Genomic DNA, 23,555 nt, shown 5'->3' on the forward strand with positions numbered 1-23,555 from the left:
CTTCAGTGATAGTGTTTGAAACAAGAAAGGTAGTTCATACAGTATTATCTCATAATTTGATGTTCCTTTAAGAGAGTAGCCATACCCTGTATGTTATGAGACAGGGCCTTCCAGGCAGTCCCCCAGCGGTAATATTTGTTTTTATGTGTAACAGGAATTATGCATAACATTGAGTGTTCTTCCTTTTTTAAGTATGTTTAATGACACTGTTTTATCTTGGTATTAGGTGAATCCGACCACACTTTGCTTTACTGTGGGGCAGACCCTGCAAACCCCGGTCCGCGCCCGCAAAGACAGGACAGCGTCTGGTTGCTATGGAGACGCTCCCAGCAGTGCTGTGCGCTGGACGGACGCGTGCGTGATACGTGTTGACGTCATCCACACGCGACCGGCATTCTCGGCGGGGCAATTGACCGGACAGCTTGTGGGGGTCTGCACCTAGCCAGGTGTGGTGAGTACACTGTTTGATTAAGGGTTTTGGTGGGGTATATATGTGGGACTTTGTCTATTGCTAACCTTGTCCTGATGAAAGTCTGATTGGTCAGACTGAAACGTTGATTTTTTAACTTGGAGCATTAAAAGTTAATTTTTATTTAAACAAAGCGAGTCCGTGGAGTGCTATCTACTTTTCCTTTATATTTTTGCCAGACAAGCACCCGGCAGTGAATATTTAACCACAGTGAGTGCAACACAACTTGTATTTTTTTATATATATATATATATATATATATATATTATCTTTTAACATAAAATTTTTTTATTTTTTATTTTTGGTTTACAAAGTCCGGTACAGGTGCAATTTGAATCCACCCGAATTCTGCAATAGAATTTATTAATTGATCAAAATACCAGTTGTACATTTTACAGAATAATTTTACATTTTAAAAAATAAACTGAAGCTATATTAATTTCTTTTCTTTAAAGGGGTTGTCTGTTTTTAATTGCATCTTCTATGTTTACTGTGCTCTGAAATTGCTATGCTATGAAATTGTTAAAAATTACATGCTTGGTCAATAGGTGGCTTCAATTAATTGTGTGCAAATTAAAGAACTGTGCATTAACAATTGTAAAAAAAAAAAAACTCCCTCCAGGTCTGGAGCAAGAACACACAGAAGTTTGAATTGGCTTAATTTCCTTCTCCACTAATGCCATTTTTGAGGAATAGAGCATTTCCACCAGGGATGAGGGCCCAAGATTCCAGAGGCATCAATTAAACAGGGCTACAGTGGGTCAGCCATATTTATGTAGCACAGTGGTTCCTAACCCAGTCCTCAAGTACCCCCTAACAGTCCATGATGTAAGGATTACTCAATTGTGCCTAAGGTGTTTTTGAAAAAAAAAAAAAACACTTTAGACACAAGAGGGTAATCCTTAAATCCTGGACTGGTAGGGGGTACTTGAGGACTGGGTTGTGAACCACTGGTGTAGCAGAGTGAATCCTGACCTTCGAGGAACTGAGAGGGCCAACTTGAAACCGTCAGACTTTTTTTTAGGTATCTTCAAGTCAAGGACTTTGCCAGACAAAAAGAACGACATTCTATGAAAAGTTATGCCTCATTGAGTCCTTCCAAAAGAGCCTAATCACGTTCATTTATGCCTATCTAGGCACTAACATGCAGAAATGAGGAGAGCTATACTATACAGTATACACAACAATGGGGATCTGAGCTGGGAGAGATCTTGGAGGGCATTGGATTTGCAAGACATCTGGGAGGTCAACAAAACATCTTCTGAAAAATCACCAAATTATCAGTACTGGTGTGGATGCGGATCCAAGGGCTCATACATACACATGTGGTAGGAGTGCCTGAAAGTGCAAAACTTCTGGAAAGGGGTGGGCGACATATTGACGAGAGTTTCCCAATTACAGGGAAACTTAGATCCCTGGGTCTTTCTCTTGTTCCAAGACTGCTTCACAAAATAACCTTAGCAGTGAGAAAAACCGTACTCGAGTCCTGCTTTAAAACGTATCCTCCCTGGCTGAAGCAGTAGTTAAACAAAATAATCAAAGATTCTGTGATGGACCTCCCTGTACCCCGGCTGGGTACCTCCACCAAAGGACCACTTCCAAGCTGGAACAGAAGACAAACCGCAGCACTTCTGTCCACAGTCGCCATGGCTTGACTGGGCCCTGAAACCGCTCCTTCCTGGAGCCGAATGGGGAATTCGCTCTAGACACCCCCAGGCACTAGACGACACTCAGTCCTGGGAGCTCTAGTCCTTACAAGGACTTTCCCCGTTGAATCCCCTGCAAGCTGGAACAGCAGACACAGGAGTTAAATCTTCCTTCCCTCCAATAACAGGATGACACACAGTTTTTGAGTGCAAGCTGGAATCCTTTAATGGCAGCTACAACTGGCCTTATATGCATGTACCCATGCAAGGGGCACTCCCCCTTGGACCTTGTGGGGGACTGCAGCACAAAGTCACAGACCAATGACAAAGGTGTTTAAATACATGACACTCCCATATACAAGCATACAATCCCTTCCCTCTGCCTGGGAGATAATTGGATCAGTAACTGTACTAATTCGTATCCAATTATTTCCAATCACAGAAAAAACATACTTTTACAAAACACCCCAAAAGTACCATAAAACACACAACCCCCCCCCCCCCCCCCCCACAAAAGTCACATTGCCTGATCTCAGCGACCAACATGTCCAAAAATCACCCAGATCTGTTCAGGGGTTCAGGAATATCCTGGAAGCCTTATTTTTGACCGACGGTGCACATGGTCCTATGCCCAAAACAGTTCCAGGGAATCAAGGCTAACGGTCGTTTTCTCTGTCTGGAGTACAAAAGTACATAACTCACATGAACAGAGCCTTTTCAAATGCATTGGGCAAAGTATATTGAAGGGCCCATAGTCCTGAGGTCCTGAGGTCCATAGTCCTATTCAAGCAGGGCATGTAAATATTATCTGACATGCTTAGGCACGTAAAAATCTAAAATGATTTCCCAGTCATATCTATGTTCAACATGTTCATAAACATAATCTATGTTTTTCTTTTTCTTTTGGCAATTACCGGTAATCAAAACTTTTTGACGGTTCGTATCCAAGATGGTTTTTGCAGATATAGATGACAGTCTTGAGATACCTCACTTTCTTTAATTATACTGTAGAAAGGGGTTTTCTTATTATACATATGGAGATGTGGGTTATGTTCTAAGCTGTGTATACCAGTCTATGTTTAATACCACATATGTCACCTGTCAAAGCAAAAATAAAGAATAAAAAAAAAACCCAAAAAAATTAATTGTATGAAAAAGCTTGTAACATTGGTTTATCTGGTTGATCTGAGAATTTCAACCATATCAGAAAATAATTCTGAAATCTTTAAAGGAACACAAAATATTTACTACAGACAAAAACTACAAGAATATAAGAATATTGTAAAAGTTTGCTAAAAAGTTTTTTTTTTTAATCCTCAAGGCACCAGATTCAGAGACAGAAAATAATGGGCACTAATCAAGATCTGTGGAAATATTTGGAATTGTGTTCTTTTTGTTAGTTGTGTCTGTATCCAGATTTTCATCAGCAGAACAACAAAAAATTATTTGCCACCATTTCTTTTTGAATAAATTAATGTTATATAATATTGGATTGATGAATGAATTGCTGAAAGTAAAGGCTACTATCCAAAAGAAGAGCGTTGAAGGAATAGTGAAATCTTTGTGTAGGTTCTGGACAAGAAGCAATGAAACGGTAATAAAAACCGGTGTCCACATCACAAAAAATGAGACCATCAGGATGAGCAAGGTCCGAAAAAGTTTATAGTCCCTTTGAGAGACCTTAAGTTGATGTTTTTCAGAGTATGCTGTGCTTGTTATCAGACGCTCCCTCATTTCTCTGGTGATCTGCATATATCAAAAGAAAAAGAAAAATTAATTAGTTGCGTTAGTGATTAATTGTAAATAAGAAATATTTTACAAACATAACTAAGTATCCAAACTATGGAGAAATCAAGAGTATGATAAGTAGAATATAGAAACATGATCAACCACCTGATAGATGCTCATAGATAATAACTAAATAATGAGTATAAAATCCCAGTTCGGTTCTCTATGACATGTAATGCTATCATTCGATCACCTGCTAATTTTAAAAGTCAATGACCTTTTCTTAGGGCTAGAGATCTTTTGCTTAAAAACTCGTTGACCCTGATAGGATTGTGTATCTTTCATTGCCTTGGATTGAGTGGGTTGTGAAACACAAGCTGGAAAGTTCCTAAAATACAGAATTTGCAGTTTATGCCTGAGATGATTGTTTCAGCCATAATTTCATAAGGAAATTGGCTGAAGAAAAACTAAATATGCAAAAAGAATAAGAATTTGGGAATTAGTGTTGTCCCTGCAGTAACAAGCTCAACACATTTACAAATATGCATACATTGACAAACACCTTAATACATTTTGGCATGCAGCAGCTGCTATTACACTGATTCTTGCCTGATGAATCAATTACCTCTCTGTCCTGTATGTGTAGCAGGGTTAAGAAGTGGTGGCCTTGGCACTTTATTAATTACCAGGAACCAGTCAGACATAAATTCTTTGCAGCAGGAGCATTTTGCCAAGGGTACTGCCCCGGGATCCATCACTGATTTACCATTGCCAAATATCACCAGAAACTGCAGAGTTCTAATGTGAGTGAGAAATTTGAGGCCAAAATAGCCAAACCGAAAACAGACTTGGGGAATTTTTCTAATTCGTCTAATTTTGACCTAAATTTTGAAATTCCCTTTTGAATTCCCCGGCAATTCTCACGTTGGAGAATAACCCAGTATGTGAGTATCTTGACAAATTCTCATATGAAGATTGTAAAAGCATTTGGATTTTATTAACCAAATAGTGACTTGGAAGTGGATTTTACCAACACATTACAATACAACTTGCTGTTCCACTAGAACCATGATATACGAACACATATGATGGGCTAGGAGCCTCTCCCAGCCTATTAAAGCATCATGTATAGCAGGGAATGAGTGATGTTTGCTCAGAATATGCATTAAACATGGATAAACGGGGGCGGGGCCTGACCATCATGGCCGCCGGACGTGTTTGCTGTGAGCTCCCTACAACTGCCGTGGATTGCCGTGATACTAACCGGGACGCCAACCCCAAAACTCACCCAGCCGGGTGCCGAACCGACTCTGACGGGGGAGAGCTCCGACCCGAGCACAGACACAAACGCACCGGCGGCCTACACACCTGCACACCAGGCGAGTCCAACGGAGGGTGTAAACGGCCGTTCCTCCAGCCGGGGACCGCGGGTAATGCATGAACCACCCGTTCCCCCCGCAATCTCACAAAAACACTACCGCACAGACAGCCCGAGCAAGGCCCACAAGGCACACCTAAGATGGCCGCCAGCCGGGAAAAACTACAGTCACAAGCAAGCCAGGAGACCCAGGAGTGGCTGATCTCTTTTAATGCCAGATTTGAGGCACTGTGCACTTGACACGAGAGGGGAGCACACAACAAACCGCCCCCACCGCCAAAACAAACCTTCGACTGGCTATGTGACTTATTCAGGGAGACGTTGCACAACCAAGGCGCTACATACCGCCAAGCAGAGTTTCTGGTGGCCGCATGGCTTCGACCAGCGGCACGACGCAGCCAGTACAGGCATTTACCCCGAGCCTCCAAAGCGACAGTCCGGCAACGCAGGTACCTGCAGTCTTCAAAGCGAGAAAGGGTACCGGGTCCCGCAAGAACACACCACTACCCACCATCACATAAATCCGCGACCATGCCACAAACGGCACAAGCAGGGAACCCTCCAGCCCTGATCAAAACTACACAGCGCAGCATGATCCGGATCCCTGCGGGCAACGCTACACAATGCATGTCAGAGCAACTGCACTTCCCTCAAGGCACCACCGGAGCTGACTCCCGGCAAGGAGACATCACACCCGCAAGCCTTAGAGCAGGGACTCAAGTTGATACTGACCGGGACTTTCCAACACTAGGCATTGGCTGAATCACTTTCTACACAACCGGGTGCTAGCACGGGTCAGAAGGGGTTAACGCTGCCTTTTTCCTCTTCTTTACCCCAGCATAGAGCCATCCCTTTTGCAACTCCATGAAGAATACAGCCCACTGCCATACATTACCATACTCCAGTGCAGTTACCCAGTGGTTCTTTACTCTAAGCTTAATTAGCTCTTGTCACTGCATCTTCAGTTTAGGTGTAGACGTAAAGCGAGGTCACGCTATGTTTTGTATATGTTTAATCGTTCTCCTGCTATAACATATAACTGTCCTGCTGAAGCCTGCTCTGTTTTACATCACTTAAGCACGTTTACTTTAATGTACAGCACTACCAAGCGACGTAAATATTGTTTTTTCATATTGCCCATCTAGCGACGTTCATATTGTTTTTTTTAATATTGCCCATCTAGCGACGTTAATATTGTTTAACTTGTTTTACACTTGTCTCTACTTCTAATCGAGTACATAATTGGACACCTATGACTAGCTTGTACCATAATACTTACAAAAATGTGCCACTTGTTCCTGCCATGTATTTGTATTGCAATGACATTATCGCTTACTTCTGCCGTCGTGGCATTGTAAGACCTTTTGTTATCTTGTGCACACAAAAAATAAAGAATTAAAAAAAATAAAAAAAAAATAAACATGGATAAACTTGTTTGGTGATTAAGTAAATCTAGCCATTTAACAGGCAAGTCTAGCTTGATGTTTTTCAAATTCCTCAACTACGGTGCTGGAGTGGTGCCAAAGGTATACATTTTAAAATAAACAGAGCAAAAATAGTTTCAACACCTAATCAAATTGACAAAATAGCAACAACAAAAAATCCACAGAAATAGGCGCATATGGGAGATCTATATTAGAGTGTGAATATATACGCAGTACAAAATATACAAATAACAGATTATTATTTTGTATTTTTAATGGCTTCTAATGGGTTTTTAAACTTTTAGGCCAGACGTGTTAGCAAACTATTTTGAATATTTATTTATTTTTTAATTGCAGGCACTGGAAAAATGACTAAAATTACAGATGGATAGAGTTCAAACTGTAAAACAGGAAACCTGCGTCTGTCTGTGATCTCCATATTGCGGTTAGCAAAGCTGCTCGCATGATTTATGTGAAAAGCTGGGAATATTGCCAGCCACAACTCTGCAGGAGAACTGACTGAGACTTACTCAGTGTTGGAGGGGGAGGGATATTGTGTGCACTTTTGTAAGAGAAGTCTGTACTAAATATCACCCGGTGCTTTTCAATTATTATTATTATATTAATATAGTGCCAACAAATTCCGTTGCGCTTTACAATGGGTGGACGAACAGACATGTAGTTGTAAGCAGACAAGTTTGACGCACAGAAACAGAGGGGTTGAGGGCCCTGCTCAATGAGCTTACATGCTAGAGTGGGTGAGGTTAAGTGACACAAAAGGTAAGGGATGCTGTGTATTGGAAATACATTTTACAAAAATCAAATTGTTACATTTTACGTACCTTGTAAATTTTGGTGTAACTGATCACGATACTTAGTCCTGGTACCAAAAAATCTAAAAGGATGAATGAGACATCCCAAGCAATTTCTTCTGCAATCGAAGGCCAAACTAAAGTACAAATCTGGACGTCCTGTGAAAGGAGATTAAAACGGAACTGGTTTATAAAATAATATTTTAATAATAACTTTCATTTATATGTCCAGTACCCTGACTAGCTTACATTTTTTGATTTTTCCATTCAAAAACAATCTATATGTTTTGCAGCATCCTAGGATCTGTAACCCATGTTTTCCTGAACGTATATCTTATAAATATTCATGAATGGCGAATGAAAACATCTTCCCTGGAGTAGATAGAATTGGAATGTTGCTGGTAGGAAATTAAAGGTAACCAGTTGTTTTTATAAGAAAGCACTGTTTAAAAATGATATTTTTTATTTTCATTTTTTTTTTTTTGCAATTCTTCTAGTTTTTGTTGTTGTCTTAATCTCCAAGAGCAGAAGGTGAGAATTTTAAGGGCATAATTAATTTATCAGTTTTGCCCTCTGCTGCTGGGGTTAACCATACTCCTACCTGCAGTTGGATTATGACGTCCAATGATTTTTGTGCACAGAAGCACCAGGTGGATTTGGAACATTTTGCCCAGTAGTGCCAAGTGGACTTGGCAATGCATCAACTAGTACTATCAGAGTGGCATTTTAATGAATGTGTGATTGGGGTGAATAGGAGGTATGGGATGACCGGGGCTATATATAAACTTATAGCAGATGTTGTATCGATCCTATCTGGTAGTCAGCGTTGATCCTTAACTACTTATCTCACAAACCTCCTGCAGGACAGGAGATTTTGGGATAACATAATTGTCCACAGACCAAAATGAGATGATCCTCAAATAACGTAAAATTTGTCATATCCCCCTATTTTATATTTATTTCGTTCATTGAACAAGAGACTATAACTGTAGGTTTTCAACAAGTGCTAAGAACAAACATTTTCTAATTTGTAACCCAATGCAGCAAGGTAGACAGGGTTATTTACTAAATGGAGAATTGTTAGGAATTCAGACAGAATTTTACATTTAAAGCCTAAATAGCTGATTTGTAAACATCCTCCAAGTGAACTATGCTTCCAGTTCTGCGATTTGTGTCTAGAATTTTAGATACACAAATTCTCACGTTAGTAAATAACCCTAAAAGTGTTATTGTTTTTTGTTTTTTTAGCAGAATAACAGAGGGTAATGCAGATTGTAGAGAAATGTATTTATACTTTGGGGTATAATGCTAGTGTATTGGAAATTGAATAACAACATATATTTTATCTAAAACCACAAGAAATGTGGTGGTATTGGTAGGGGGGGGAGGGGGGGGGGGACAAAATTTTATTTTGGATTTGCTCCTGGATTTGTTGCTGCTATATTTATAGCACTACTTCTCTCCAGCACAGTAACTGTACCTGTCCAATACTACATGACATGACAATCCCTGTCCAATCAGAATGTTCAATAATACATGACAGTAACTGTAAATGCCCAATCAGACTGTCCAATACTACATGACAGGAGCAATACCTGTCCAATCAGACTGTACAATGCTACAGGCCAGTGACAATACCTGTCCAATTAGACCGTCCAATACTACAACACATGACAGTACCTGTCCAATCAGACTGTCCAATACTACAGAATAGTAACTGTACCTGTCCAATTAGACTGTCCAATACTACAAGACATGACAGTACCTGTCCAATACTACAAGACATGACAGTACCTGTCCAATACTACAGAATAGTAACTGTACCTGTCCAATACTACAGAATAGTAACTGTACCTGTCCAATACTACATGACATGACATCACCTGTCAAATCAGACTATCCAATACTACAAAACTTACTATCTCTTTGGATTCCAATACCACCTGTACGCTGATGACACCCAGATATATCTCTCCACCCAGACCTCTCCCCTGCCGTCCTGCAATGTGTCACTGCTTGCCTTTCTTCCATCTCTAAAATCTTTCTAAAACTGAGCTCCTTGTCTTTCCTCCTCCTAATACTGATCCTCCTCTTTCGCTCTCCCTTCAAGTTAGTGGTATCCACATCAGTCCATCCTTGCAAGCACGCTGTCTTGGCATCATACTTTATTCTGGCCTCACCTTTGAGCCTCACATCCAATATGTTGCCAAATCCTTTAAATTCCATCTTAAAAACATAGCCCGCATCCGGCCCTTTCTTACGCAAGATGCTACCAAGGGGCTTGTCCATGCTCTAGTAACCCTCTCCTAATTGGTCTTTCCAAAAGCCGTATTGCCCGGCTACAGTCTGTAATGAATGCTGCCGCCAGACTGATTTTCCTCTCTAGTCGGTCCTACATGACAGAAACAATACCGGTCGAATCAGACTGTCCAATACTACATGACACTATTCTGTAGCATTGGACAGTCTAATTGGACAGGTACAGTCACTGGATCGTAGTATAAGACAGGTACAGTTACTATTATGTAGTATTGGACCATCTGATTGGACAGGTACAGTTACTGTTCTGTAGTATTGGACAGTCTGAATGGACAGGTACAGTTACTATGCTTGTAGTATTGAACAGTCTGATTGGACAGGTACAGCCAGACTGTCCAATACTACAATCCAGTGACTGTACCTGTCCAATTAGACTGTCCAATGCTACAATCCAGTGACAGTATCAACAAGAGTTAAGGGTGCAAAATGTCCCAGGTAGGTCAATCCACCCATTATAGTCATACAATTTTTCCACTGAAAGTCAACACTATAAATGCCTGCAGGAACTATTTACTCTTGTCTCTCTCCCGTATAAACTTGTTGAGTTAATTAGCATAGGGCTGTAAGCATTAAATTAAAACTGATGTATTGCAATCACTTTAATCTCCTATTATTCTTCTTTAGTGTTAGTTTAAAGCTGACGTGTTCGCTTGCTGGAAGCCTGAGGTTCTGAATGGCACATTGATTGCAGATACACATAGATCAGAAATTGGAGCATTTGTTGTGGTTACAGTATCAGGTAGCCGAATTAAGAGTCTGTTAGACATGCGGGTGAAATACTATGATGAGCCCTGGGTTTCATGCTACGGCAAAAAAAAAGGACATACTCTCCAAGCTTCCTGTCACCAACCTTTATAAGCTATAAAGCATTTAATATTTTTAGATATATATATATTTTTTTAAATGATTTCATAATTTTAAGCTAAACTTTTTTAAAATGTTTCTTTTTTCAAAATGTTAAAATATCAGCATATAAAAATATACATAACAGGGGGGCGGAACCTGAGCCTCATGCTGACCAGATGTGTACAGGGCGAGCTCCCGTTTGACTCACCGATTCCGGGGCTCATCTTCACTGGGTGTGATGTGGGGAACCCACCAATACCTTAATCGAGTGCCTCTGACATCGGAAAGACTCCGGAAGCTGGCTGAGGCCTGCAGGCGACTGGGCTGGGAGGAACGTCTGACTTCCATGCTCTCAAGTGTGCCGTGCGGCTACCTTCGCTCCAAACACCCCCCGAACCGGTGGGGGTTATCCTAGTACCTGCTGGACGGACCTAAGCAGCTACTAAGCCATAGCAGAGAACTCCTGTAACTAACTATGCTACCCAAGATGGCGGAGAGGCTTTCCCTGAGGGCCTAGAGCCTGACACTAACCAGTGCTAAGGAAAACAGCATCGCTGGGTGCCCCCTGCTGAGATTGGACGCAATCTTCCAGAACTTTTGGGCCTGGCTGGAAAAGCGTTTGGTGACAAATTTGCTGCTGCGTTAAAAGCAAGTCTGGGGACAGAATCCATTACCCAGCAGACCACCTCAGGGTGACACACGCCGATGGAATCCTGCTCGCCTCCAAGAGCACATATCTAAGCAGCAGAACGACCAGGGCTCAACCCTTCCCCATCTCCCACGAAGGCGGAGGCCCCCACGCCTCCGGTCACGGTGGCAGCAAGCCACGAGCCATCATTCACGGCGGCAAGAGTCAGCACTCCAACGCCCGCAGCGGCGGAGAATCGCACTCCCCCTACTGACCCAGCAGAGATTCACTTTCACACTCTATCCACCGCAGCAGCGGGGAAACATAAGGCACCTGTGGACATTAGAAATCCGGACGCAAAGTGTAAACTCTCAAGCTCATAAGATAGAGCTGCCGACTATTGCCCAAACCTGGAGAGGATGTGAAGCCCTACACCGACAACGCCAAGCTGCACCCCCTTAAAGCCTACCGTATCCCCCACTAGGTGGGAGTGGGATGATGCCTCGGCCTCAGCAGAAAAAGGGCCTACTACCTGAGAGGGTGACCCAGTGAGAGTCCCAGAGACAATCTCCTTATATTTTGTTTCTTCCTGTTTACTTTGCCCAGCGATAGCACGTATAACTTTTATTATTATTTCTTACAGACCGTACAGAGCAGTCATCCTGACTTTAGGTTCAACACCAGTAATATAAGTGTTGCCAGGCTAGCTAGATTTTAATTAGACCTGTTGGTCTTTAATACTATTGTTTTCACATTTAAAAACACCCTCCTGCCATTATATCTAGCTGTAGTAACACCTCTAGCTTACTCCCCCTTGAAGTGGGCATACTGTCTGCCACCTAAGATTTAAACCCCCTAGTTGATAAAAGGAGACCATGTTGCCTGCAACCACTACCGTTTACTCTTGAATTCTCACACTATGTAAGGCGGTGGCAACGCAGTTAACTAGGCACCAGGAGTCCTTACTATTTTAATTCACTCATGTTGGTCTTACAGGTCAGAAAGCAATATCACTTGGTGAGTTCTCATCATGTTTTAGCCTAATAGCCTGCATTTAATACTTTTTACATGTCTGCCTCGCATGATTATCGTATACTATAAAACGGTGCTAATTTCTTACATTGCCATAAAATAGTTATATCCTGTTTCCTGAAGAGTTTACTCTAGCTATTGTGGCATTGCAAGTCTTCATGGTTTTTCACTGCACAATAATGAATAAAGAATTATAAAAATATATATATATATATATATATATATATATATAACATTATAGGCAAAAACATCTAAATAGAGATGTCGCGAACATAACATTTTCCGTTCGCGAACGGCGAACGCGAATGCGAATTTCCGCAAATGTTCGCGAACGGGCCATAGACTTCAATAGGCAGGCGAATTTTAAAACCCACAGGGACTCTTTCTGGCCACAATAGTGATGGAAAAGTTGTTTCAAGGGGACGAACACCTAGACTGTGGCATGACTCCCATGGAAAATTACATAGTTGATGCAGAGTCTGGTTTTAATCCATAAAGGGCATAAATCACCTAACATTCCTAAATTGTTTGGAATATCGTGCTTTAAAACATCAGTATCGATCAGGTAGTGTAAGGGTTACGCCCGCTTCACAGTGACAGACCAAACTCCCCGTTTAACGCACCGCAAACAGTCCATTTGCACAACCGCAAACTCACCATTTGCACAAGGTTGGATACCAAGCTAGCCATGTCCTGTTCCTTGTCCTCACTGATGTCATTGAAGGTCTCTTCCTCCACCCAGCCACGTACAACACCAAGGGTCCCCAAAAGGTGACAACAAGCCCCCTGTATTATTTTTTTTTTAAATGTACACTACTGTTACACCAGATATGAGTTGCACTGGTGTGACACTGTGCCCTGGCAGGCCCTGAAACGCACACGTGTGAAGGAAACTGACTGCTATTATTTCACAGTCAAATTTCTAGTTTTTTTTTTTAATGTACACTACTGTTACACCAGATATGAGTTGCACTGGTGTGACACTGTGCCCTGACAGGCCCTGAAACGCACACGTGTGAAGGAAACTGACTGCTATTATATTACAGTCAAAAAAGTTTTTGGTTTTTTTAAATGCAAGCTATTGTGACACCAGATATGAGTGGTGGCACTGGGCAAGTGGGCACAGTATACACTGTGAGCCTGACACACACGCTGGCAGGCAGGAAACTGCAATTAGATTACACAGGAAAAAAAAAAAGCATACTGATGTTCTAGCCCTAAAAAAGGCTTTTTGGGGTGCTGTCCTTACAGCAGAGATACGATGAGTCCTTCAGGACTGTAGTGGACACTGAATACACTAGCCTAGCTATCGATTTCCCTATTAAATCAGCAGCAGCTACACTGTCCCTCCTCTCACTAAGAATACAGCTTCCGGGGGGCGGGGCCTAGCCGTCATGGAGGAAAGACGCACTTCGTGTGAGCTCCCTCAATATCTCACTTTAAGCAGCTATCAAGAAGCGAATTTCACCCCAGAAGGGGATGACCCAGCAATGTTGCTCCTACCTGACCGACCCGACATGCTTAACCCCTTAAGGACACATGACATGTGTGACATGTCATTATTCCCTTTTATTCCAGAGGTTTGGTCCTTAAGGGGTTAATAGCGGTCAGCAACTCGACAGAGCCTTACTTACCTCCGCGTGGCTAGTGTGGCCTGGTGCTCACCGGGCGGGAGAGGCGGCCGATCTCCCGATCCTGGGATGCCCAGGAGCAGCTACTTCCCGGCAGGAGCTCCGTTACCCCCCCCCCCTCCCTTGGACCGGTGGGGGTTATCCCGGTCCACCCCTGAGAGGCTGTCTGGAGCTAATGGACGCACAGAGCACAGCCGCCCAGGCTGACATACTCATCTGCGACTCTCCCAATATGGCGGCAGCCGCGTGTCCTCCTGGTACCAGCAAAGCATGGCAGGATATTGAGTTTAAGCTGGACAGACTCTTTAATCAATTTTGGAAGCAAATAACAAGCAGGAAGCCCCAACAAGCTCCACCACAGCTAAGCGAAGCAGTCCCCATTAAAATCCACCAACGCAAAAGGCGTCGAAGACGGGACCGGAGGCACAAACAGAAATGCAGAGCCTGCCCCACGTCAAGCACTCGCCTCCACCTTAAGCCACCATAATCCCGCACCGGACGTGAAGCACCACCAGGACAGATCCGACCACCCGACAAAACAAGCTTCCACCACCTCAAGCTGCGAACCCGGCACTCAGCCAGAGACTTGCCTTTGTTGTTCCAGGTATCAGGGACTCCCAGGGTCTGCACCTGTCGCCCAGAAGGGATCGGATGAGCACAAGCAGTAAACAGCAGCCTGCCAAGCATGTCCCACTATAGCCGATCGTCCACACCATGCCTTTGATCACATGAACTGCTCTCTGCACATTAACTAATCGTAAAGTAGCAAGCGTTTAAACATGTCATTATTTCACCTCCTAAAGAGTTTATTGTTGTAGTTCCTTACATGCCTTTACCTTAACCGTTCATGTATTATGTTATTCACTAGTCTCATCTCATGAGGCGACTCACACTTGATTTACAACTAGTGGTGGAGCTGCTGATATAAATACACAGTTGATAACGTGCAAGCTACACCCTAAACATGACAGCCATCTTTCACAACAATGTACTGCTATATACTCATACCCTCAGTGCAACTAGCCATGATATACGCACGTTTAGCCTAGCATGCTCAAATATAACACATTTCTGTCTAAAAAAAATAATAATAATAATACAAATAAAAAAAAAAAAAGAATGCAGCTTCCGAATGAATCTAAAATGGATGCTGTCCAGGAGGTGGGAGGGTCTGGGAGGGAGGGTCTGCTGCTGATTGGCTGGAATGTGTCTGCTGACTGTGAGGTACAGGGTCAAAGTTTACTCAATGATGATGAATAGGGGGCGGACCGAACATCGCATATCCAAAAATTTTAAATTGAAGCCATAATGAATAAAATTGTGGAAGGCTATAGCACACTTGGGTGAAAGGTTCAGATATCTCATTCTGAAATATGTCCCCAGGTATCGTCAGGGACTTTGAAAGATGCCCATCAAATTAACCTGAGCCTCTGGAAGAAGTGTATCAAAGTGTCAGGATCATACCGCGGCATTACAGAACCTTCTAAAATTTGGCTACGCCAGTGAAAACTAATTAAGATTTATTCGTAGTAGTTTGAAAATAGTAGTGTTTTTAAAAACAAGATTGAAACATTTAGGTAAAAAAATTATCTAAGTCTAGTCACAGCTTGGCTGTTTGAGGCTGAATTTTGCAATTTAGTTGTCGATGCTTAAATTTTGGGTTTGGTGGGCAATTCCCAAATCATGTTGGCCACGACAGGTGCATTTAAAGATAAGAGCATAATAAACTAACTTGCTCTTCTCCCTTCAAAGTGTACATCTGCATATAGAAACCTAACAGGATAATCCAAGCACCATGACCACTTCAGTGATTTGAAGTGGTTATGGTGCTCGGAGTCTGTATGCACAGTGTTTTGCTATGAAACGATGCACATATAGAGTTTAACCTCTTTGCTGACGGAGTTGTAACTCCACCTCCGGCAGAATCACTGGGGCGTCAGCCAGCCTGGAAAAAGAGTTCAAAGTGAGCTAATATCAATTCTGTGCATATTGGTTGTCAAACGTCAATTGACAGGTTCAAATGGCGGAGCAACCCTCCGGGCTGCCCATGTACTCTCTCAGCTCTCCGATAAAACTTTAAGCAGAACTTTTGTTAGAGATAAGATCTCCAAATTTCCTTTTCACAAAGTCTTATCTCCTTTGTCTCCTAGGCTCTCTTAAAGGAACACTCCAAGCAACACCATAAAAATAACAGTGGGCTGCAGTGGTTATGGTGCTGTTAGCCAGCCTCCTGGCAACCCCCAATGTAAGATGTCACATAAAACGAAAGCAAATAGAAATGTTAACAGAAATGTTATTTAAAATATCTTCAAAAACTAACTTTAAAAAAAAAACAAAGGGGGCGGAGCCTGGCACTGAACCAGACCGGACGCCATTTCTCCCAGCTCCGCAAATCTAATTCGCAATCCCGACAATATCTCGGTAACAAGCAGCCATCCGACACTGCAAACGCCCTAAACAGCCCGGGGACACCCTGCTGAATCCACAGATGCCCTTCCAGTACTCCCCGAAGCATCTGAAGGCAAAACGCAAAACCGGGGCATACCACAAGCCTTCATACCGCGACCTCGAGTATCTCTGGGGCGGGGATCCTGACGAAAACGCAGCGGAGCTGTGGTCACCCCAAACAACGACTGCCAATACATCCATGGGGCGCAGAACTCAGAAATCCACCCCCGGTAACGTACCCGAACAGAGGGACATAGGTGTCATGCTCCAACGACACACATCAGCCACTATGGCGGCCCCCGACCACCCACCCTCACCAGGGCCTCCCCACACAATTGCCCCTGCAGCATCCCAGCTGCAAAGCCCAAAAGAAGACGCACAGCCACAGTCCACATCCTCTGTTAACAACACTGAGCCTGCAACTAAACAGGACCTCCAAATCCTATCTACTATGCTACAGGACATTCAAGGCCTACTTGCTGCTGACCTGCCCATCCTAAAATCTTCCATGCAGCAGCTCACAGGCAGACTGGCAGCTACAGAAGCAGAGGTCAAAGAGCTCCGTCAAGACACCTCCAATATACAGACCTCTATAGCCCAACTACAGGCAGCTCAACAGGCTCTATCAATACAAGTGGCAACACAGGAGGACAGGTACCGCCGCAACCATATTAAAATCAGGGGCATACCAGCCACCATACCTCAGGAGGAACTACCACACTATGTAAGACGGTTACTAGCCACAGTGCTGCCACCCGCCACCGCCAAAAAAGTAAACATCGCCGGGATGTATCGCCTACCGACGTCCAATGCTACCAACACTACAACACCGGGCGATGTTATTCTCCGCTGCGCACTACCTCACGACAAGGGGCAAATAATGACAGCGGTAAGAAACAAGACCCCAATTACATTTGAGGACTCACAATTGTCCTTTTACCAGGACTTATCCAAAGCCACCCTGCAGTGGCGAAAATCCTTGACCCACGTCACGGCCCAACTACGGGCGGCAGGAGTGCCCTACAGGTGGGGACCCCCACGATCACTTCTTATTACACATAAAGGGACTATCCGTAAAATAACCACAGGGACTGATATTCCTGCGTTCCTTGCAGCTCTGGATATCCAGGAGGAGACGGCGGCCCCGACGGGCCTAAATCGCACCCATGGATGGGACCCATCCAATGTGACACCATTTGTGCCAAGATCAGCAAGCGATAGCCAGCTGGACACCTGACTGGTAGAGACATTCCTAGACCGACCTATACCCACTGAGGGGCCTTACTCGACCAGCAGCTCTAAGTCGCACAGTTGCGAAGTTGCAAAAATTTTATCGCTATGATTTTATTTGATTTTAATTGCTTATTTTCACCAAATGTTGTTATACATATGTTTTTCTTTCTTTTATTTACCACTGCAGAATCTCCCACACGAGGACGAGATCCTCGACTTGTACCACCCAGGAGTAGGGAGATTAGGCATTCTACCACATCACCAGGCACCCATAAAGAGATGCCTCCTATAAACCTAGTCCGGTTCTTCTTAGCCACACATGCGCAACCACTGAATCATTTATACCCTCCCCCCCTCCCCCCCCCCCCGCTACCCCCTTGGTTAGGGGCAATACCTCCACTGAGAGGTCGGCCTTCCACGAAGGCACGCAGCACCCCCTCCCTGAAAAGACGAGGGCACCACCCACACTACGAACACCCTAACGCGGAAACCGTTACATGTAACTTTAGACCTATACCCAGCCCTGAGTTTATATTAAGTAAAATCAGGTCTCATTACGGTGATACCACCTTTTACTATCCCCTACAGCGTGGTTCTCCGCACTGTTCAACACACTCAATTACAGCTCCCAGCTTCTATACCTGCCTTTAGTAACGCGCATCTACAGACTGCACGCATGTTTCTCTAAAGGTCTGATCTCCTACTCACCAGTAAGCTGTAATAGACTCATCACCTTACCTTTACATCTATGTACCTCATAATCATAGTCAGTGCGTAGCCTATGAGAATATACTCTTCACTCATCTACACCCAACACACTGAATGCCACTATTCCTAAATGTTTTTCTCTTCTTTAAAAAAAAAAAATGTGCAGCACTCTCAACATGTATCATTTTATCAAGATGTAAAGCTCTTTTTGACATGTTTATGTTTCATAAGTACTCAACAATGCACAACCAAAATAAAGAATTAAAAAAAAAAAACAAAAAAAAACATTTTTAACAGTTTCTGCAGTTTTATGTTCCGCTGTATGAAGTGTAACGTCATTATAGAAGTGACGTCATCTAAGAATTTAGCAAGTGGGTTAGGGACAGGTTGACCTGGTAGTTTGAAAGAATTTTATAGGCAAACAATATAGGATTCAAATGCAGTATGTGAAAGGGATTGTCAATGATATAAAATAAAAAATAAAAAATAACCACATTCATGCATTTTATTACCAAACAAGTAATAAAATACTCAGAGCGGGAGATGAACCTTAACCCAATTTATTACTGATATTTTATCCGTGCAGTGTTCTGCTAGGCCTGGTAATTGGATAGGCCTTGGATATGAAAGTGTTAACAGCTGATGATGTTGAGATATATGGTTTGTCACTATCAGGAAATGATGAACTGTTTAGTACTCACGCTCAGTTTATTACATGAGAAGTCTTGCCGTGCCAAGTGACTTTTTGGAGTCATAGCTTTCTTTTCAATATGTTTGTTTTTTTAAATATTTTTTACATAACACGTTGCACTGGCTGGACAGACTGTATAAAACCAATTTTCTAATGCCATGAATTCAAATGATTCAAGGAAATTGATTATTTTTTGGTTGACAAAATCAATACAGCTGCAAGCACTCGTTGTGACCCATCTACATAAAGTGACTTTATCATTACATATTGCCTGTGTAGCACCATAGAGCACTTTAAAACTGTCTCTACTTTCTGCCGTTCATTTCATCAATTCAACAAGGAAAAAAAAAAATGTATTTCAGAATTCCTGGATATGGGGAACAAATCGTCCATAAATAACAAAGAGTACAGTCAAAGGCTAGAATTACGGCATGTACACAGGGAAAAAGAGAATTCATACGGTTTTACCATTACGAGAGTTCAGCCAGGCGAGTTATCACCTAATCAATACCTACTACAACCACAATAAGTTCAATGGCTTAGGTCCAATCCAATGGACAAAAAGGTCCAAGTCCAAATTTTACATTGACGCAAAAAAATTAAAGGATCACTACAGGGTCAGGAACACAAACATGGATTCCTGACCCTATAATGTTAAAACCACCATCTAGCCCCCCTGGGCCCCTCATGCCTCCATAAATATAGCAACATCTTACTGTATTCAAGCCTGAAGCATGCTGTTTTGCCTCAGAAAAACAAGCTGTCTGCTGACATCATCGGAAGTGGTGGCCTGATCCAATCACAGTGCTTACCCATAGGATTGGCTGATACTGACAAGGAGGCAGAGACAGCATAATTCAAACACAGCCCTGGCCAATCGGCATCTCCTCATAGAGATGAATTGAATCAATGAATCTCTATGAGGAAAGTTCAGTGTCTGCATGCAGAGGGAGGACATACTGAATGTTTGGATGCATTTTAGGCAGCCATGACCCAGGAAGGATCTCTAACAGCTATCTGAGGAGTGGCCAGTGAACTTATCACTAGGCTGTAATGTAAACATTGCATTTTCTCTGAAAGGACAGTGTTTACAGCAAAAAGCCTGAAGGTAATGATTCTACTCACCAGAACAAATTCAATAAGCTGTAGTCCATTTAACATTAAAACACTGTACAGAGGGGGCACAAGAAGGAGCGACGCTAACCTTTCCTGAGACCTGAGGAGTTGTATTATTAGCACAAAATGCGTTAGCTCCTCTCCCTCCTGTTCCTCCTCTCTATACACTGTTTCTATGTTAATTGTTTTTTTGGAACAGACCTGGAGCCATTGATTTTATCGTACAAGGAACGCATTTATCCCAGAGTTAGAAGAACCTGTTTCTGGCACAGGGCAAAGGTAGAAGATACGCCCACATATGTTAAAAAGTTAACACAAGTTATAGGTGACTTTCAATGCTTTATTCAATAGTGTAAATTCCATTGTAGTGACAGTTCCCCTTTAAATAAATCCTTCTACATATCAATGTTCTAAATTGGAATAATGGGAGATATGTAGATTTGGGCAGCCATATATAGTTTCGCTTTAATCAGGTTTGTGAATATACTTATATCTCCATCCATAGCAACAATTATTGCAGCTGTAATGCTCCCTCTTTGTCTTTCACATACATACACAGTAATTATCCCAGGCAAAGATTTGGAAATGTTAGTATTAAGCCCGCACCTTAGAGATTAAGATCACAATATACTTGGCATCATATGCCAATCGGATTGCTGTTGCAGTGTTAGAGTAAGCATGATAATTGTACACTAAACAACGCCCTCAACTCTTTTTTTTATATATATATATTTTTTTTTTTTTAAAGACAAATGCTTTTACATTACTTTAATAGATTCGTAGCTTGTTACCACCAGGAGATAGCATATAAATTACAGTAATATGTATATATCTGTATAAATACATACCTAGCTAAAATGGAATTTCGAAGTCTAAACATCCAGAATGAACTATTTTATAACAAATCTTTTCATTTTTCTAGATGCCAAATTACACATCTTCACAAAAATAAGGTGTATTCCCATAAACCTGGTTGCTGTAGCTACACAGCTGAAAGATAACATTCCTGGTCATTGATCAATCCATCAGTGCTGGTTATACGTTAAAAAAAAATGCAGCATCTACAGACTACTGACTAGTGATGCTTCACCAACAGCTGTGTGGACCATCGCTGGTTTACAAAGTATACCATTTATTCATCTACTGAATTATATACATCTATTAAAATAAGTATTTCAATGGAAGCAGTAAATGTAAATGATAATCGGTTTATTAATATAAGGATCCCTGTAGACACCTAGCAGCACCCCCCTGCCATTAGTTTTAATATTCCAGTGTCCATTTATAGTAACAGTGTGCTGCTTTTGTACAAAAAGCAGAAAAATCGGTTCTCTGTTCATTTGCGAAATATGGTTTACTAAGGAGTGAAATCTGCAAATGTAACCATTGATGACATTTACTGAATTAAATCTCAGTGGCAGAATTTGTGCTAATCTAGCCAAGCTGTGACTATTGCGGAGTTGGAGAATTTTTCCAAATCAGCCATTTTGCCCTCAATTTTGCTATTTGGATTTAATTCACTAAACGTCGGTATTCAGCAAGTAACTTTTTGTTTGTGTATTGAATTGTACCTAACTGAAATTTGAATGGTAAAATAGCCCATCTATGACTCTAGCTAAATTGGAGAATTGTTCTCGGATCTGCTATTTTAGCCTTAACGTTGCCATCTAGATTTCAGTTCATACAATTTAGGGTTTAGTGAAAAAAATCATGCATGTTTTTAACTTGCCACTAGGAAAAATAAACAAACAATCTATTTGTTGTATAGGGAGGACATCAGTTAAACACTGGTAACATATGCTATTTTTATCTCTAATTATATTGTATATCTAATTAAATGTATAACCAGGTTACATTTTTCATTTAACATTCCACTAGACTTGATGTTCCACGGTTCCTCCGATTTCTATGATTACACCTGTAGGTCGATATATTAATATACAGCCAGGTGTAACAAAAATATAAAAACTATTTATGATTAGCAGTGTGAGCAGACTTACCGAGCCATTGATTGTTACGTTTACCACGTTGAAGAATAAACACAGAGGCAGGGCAGTCATGGCTGAAAAGCTCCAGATGCTGAATATTCCTAGGACCACCACTTTAACATTGCAAGTTGCAGCTTGCGTTACCTTCATGATGCAGATCATCCTTTCGAGGCTCACTGCGGACAGGGATATAAGAGTGACGCATCCGCTCAGGCAAATGATATAAAAGTGCATGTGGCAGACAAACTCCCCTAAAACCCACACTTCTGTCCAGCGGATTACCAGAATTAGAGGAATCATACTTATGAAGAGTAGATCGGCACAAAAGAGGTTCAACACAAAACAGTTAGCCGTAACCAGCCTTTTCTTTCTGGTCAACAGTACAATGGCGCAGATATTCGTGAAGAGCGAAAACACGAAGACTGAAGATAGAACTACAGTTTCCACGACTGTTGCAGCCACCTTGCCGTTGGACTTAAAGTCTGAAAAAAATGTAAATAATGACCGGTTCGGATTAATCTGGCCATCCATGATGTAGGCACAGATTTACATCAAAATGATAGTACCATTTCACTGAGGACAGAGAACCATATCACGCAAAATCCAAGAGAAAAAAAGCCTTCTTGCTATGAAACCCAAGGCTCTTTTTGATGAAACCAAAGGACCGGACCATTACAACATTGATGCAGCTAACTCTAGTTAAGATCAGTTAAGATTCAACACTGTTAAATAGAAGCTTCCTCTACAATTTGAAACAAGGAAGTAACTCTTGTAAATATACACCCATCTAAAACAAAGATTAAGGTGTTTGGTCCGGCAAACCACTGACATTTAATATCAAATAAAAAAAAAATGTGTATTTGCACTGGGTCATATGCCATGCTTGGAGAAGAGAAATAAATTCTAATAAAACTGTTAACATTTATATGTAACATTTAACCATTTAAATTGGCACTCCTATTATTTAACAGCTCTAAATTAAAATAATTTGCAGAATTAAAGTTTGGTATAAGGAATATGTTAAAGGTATTGTGTAACTTTTGATCATTTTAGGAAAAACCTGTTGAAAAGAATTTGCTTTTTAACGTAATTTTCAATTTTGTAAGAAAAAAAAAAAGTTAAATATCAAGGATAAACCGATTACCTCTGATATAAAGTCCATACAAGCGGTTATATACAACATTTCCTATAACCCAGGGTATATCAAGTGGTGTGTGTGCACAGTTTTATCACATTTTTGCTTTTTGTACTGAAACACCTTAATCTATACCTTTTCCACAATGTGTGCAAATAAACAGGACGAACATTAAAAGGGAAAAGACAAACACTAGCAAACTGCAAACTGACACAAATAAATGTAGTAGTGGTTTATGGGAAATTGGGGGTTAATTTGCATGAAATGCCTTGATAAACCTGTGCAGATTAAACAGGAACTATGTAAAATTGCCCCATATATAA

At 41.7% G+C, this 23,555-nt stretch overlaps 1 protein-coding gene across 1 annotated transcript; it reads right to left on the bottom strand.

Annotated features, from left to right (window-relative positions):
- Positions 1-3,468: 3,468 nt before the first annotated feature.
- On the bottom strand, positions 3,469-22,781 carry FFAR4 (free fatty acid receptor 4). Its single transcript, XM_063434999.1, has 3 exons — positions 22,110-22,781; positions 7,488-7,616; positions 3,469-3,861 (listed from the first exon to the last, which is right to left on the bottom strand). The coding sequence occupies exons 1-3, from the start codon at positions 22,626-22,628 to the stop codon at positions 3,469-3,471; spliced, it is 1,041 nt and encodes a 346-aa protein (XP_063291069.1). The 5' UTR covers positions 22,629-22,781.
- Between the last annotated feature and the right edge of the window lie 774 nt (positions 22,782-23,555).

This window comes from Pelobates fuscus, chromosome 10 (genome assembly GCF_036172605.1).
Source record: "Pelobates fuscus isolate aPelFus1 chromosome 10, aPelFus1.pri, whole genome shotgun sequence".
NCBI classification, from domain to species: Eukaryota; Metazoa; Chordata; class Amphibia; order Anura; family Pelobatidae; genus Pelobates; species Pelobates fuscus.

Coding starts and splice junctions, on each gene's coding strand:
- FFAR4 (XM_063434999.1), bottom strand. CDS start 22,628: ATGGATGGCCAGATTAATCCGAACCGGTCATTATTTACATTTTTTTCA. Junction 7,617..22,109: donor ACGTAACAATCAATGGCTCG/GTAAGTCTGCTC, acceptor CTCCTTTCACAG/GACGTCCAGATTTGTACTTT. Junction 3,862..7,487: donor GTTACACCAAAATTTACAAG/GTACGTAAAATG, acceptor TGATATATGCAG/ATCACCAGAGAAATGAGGGA.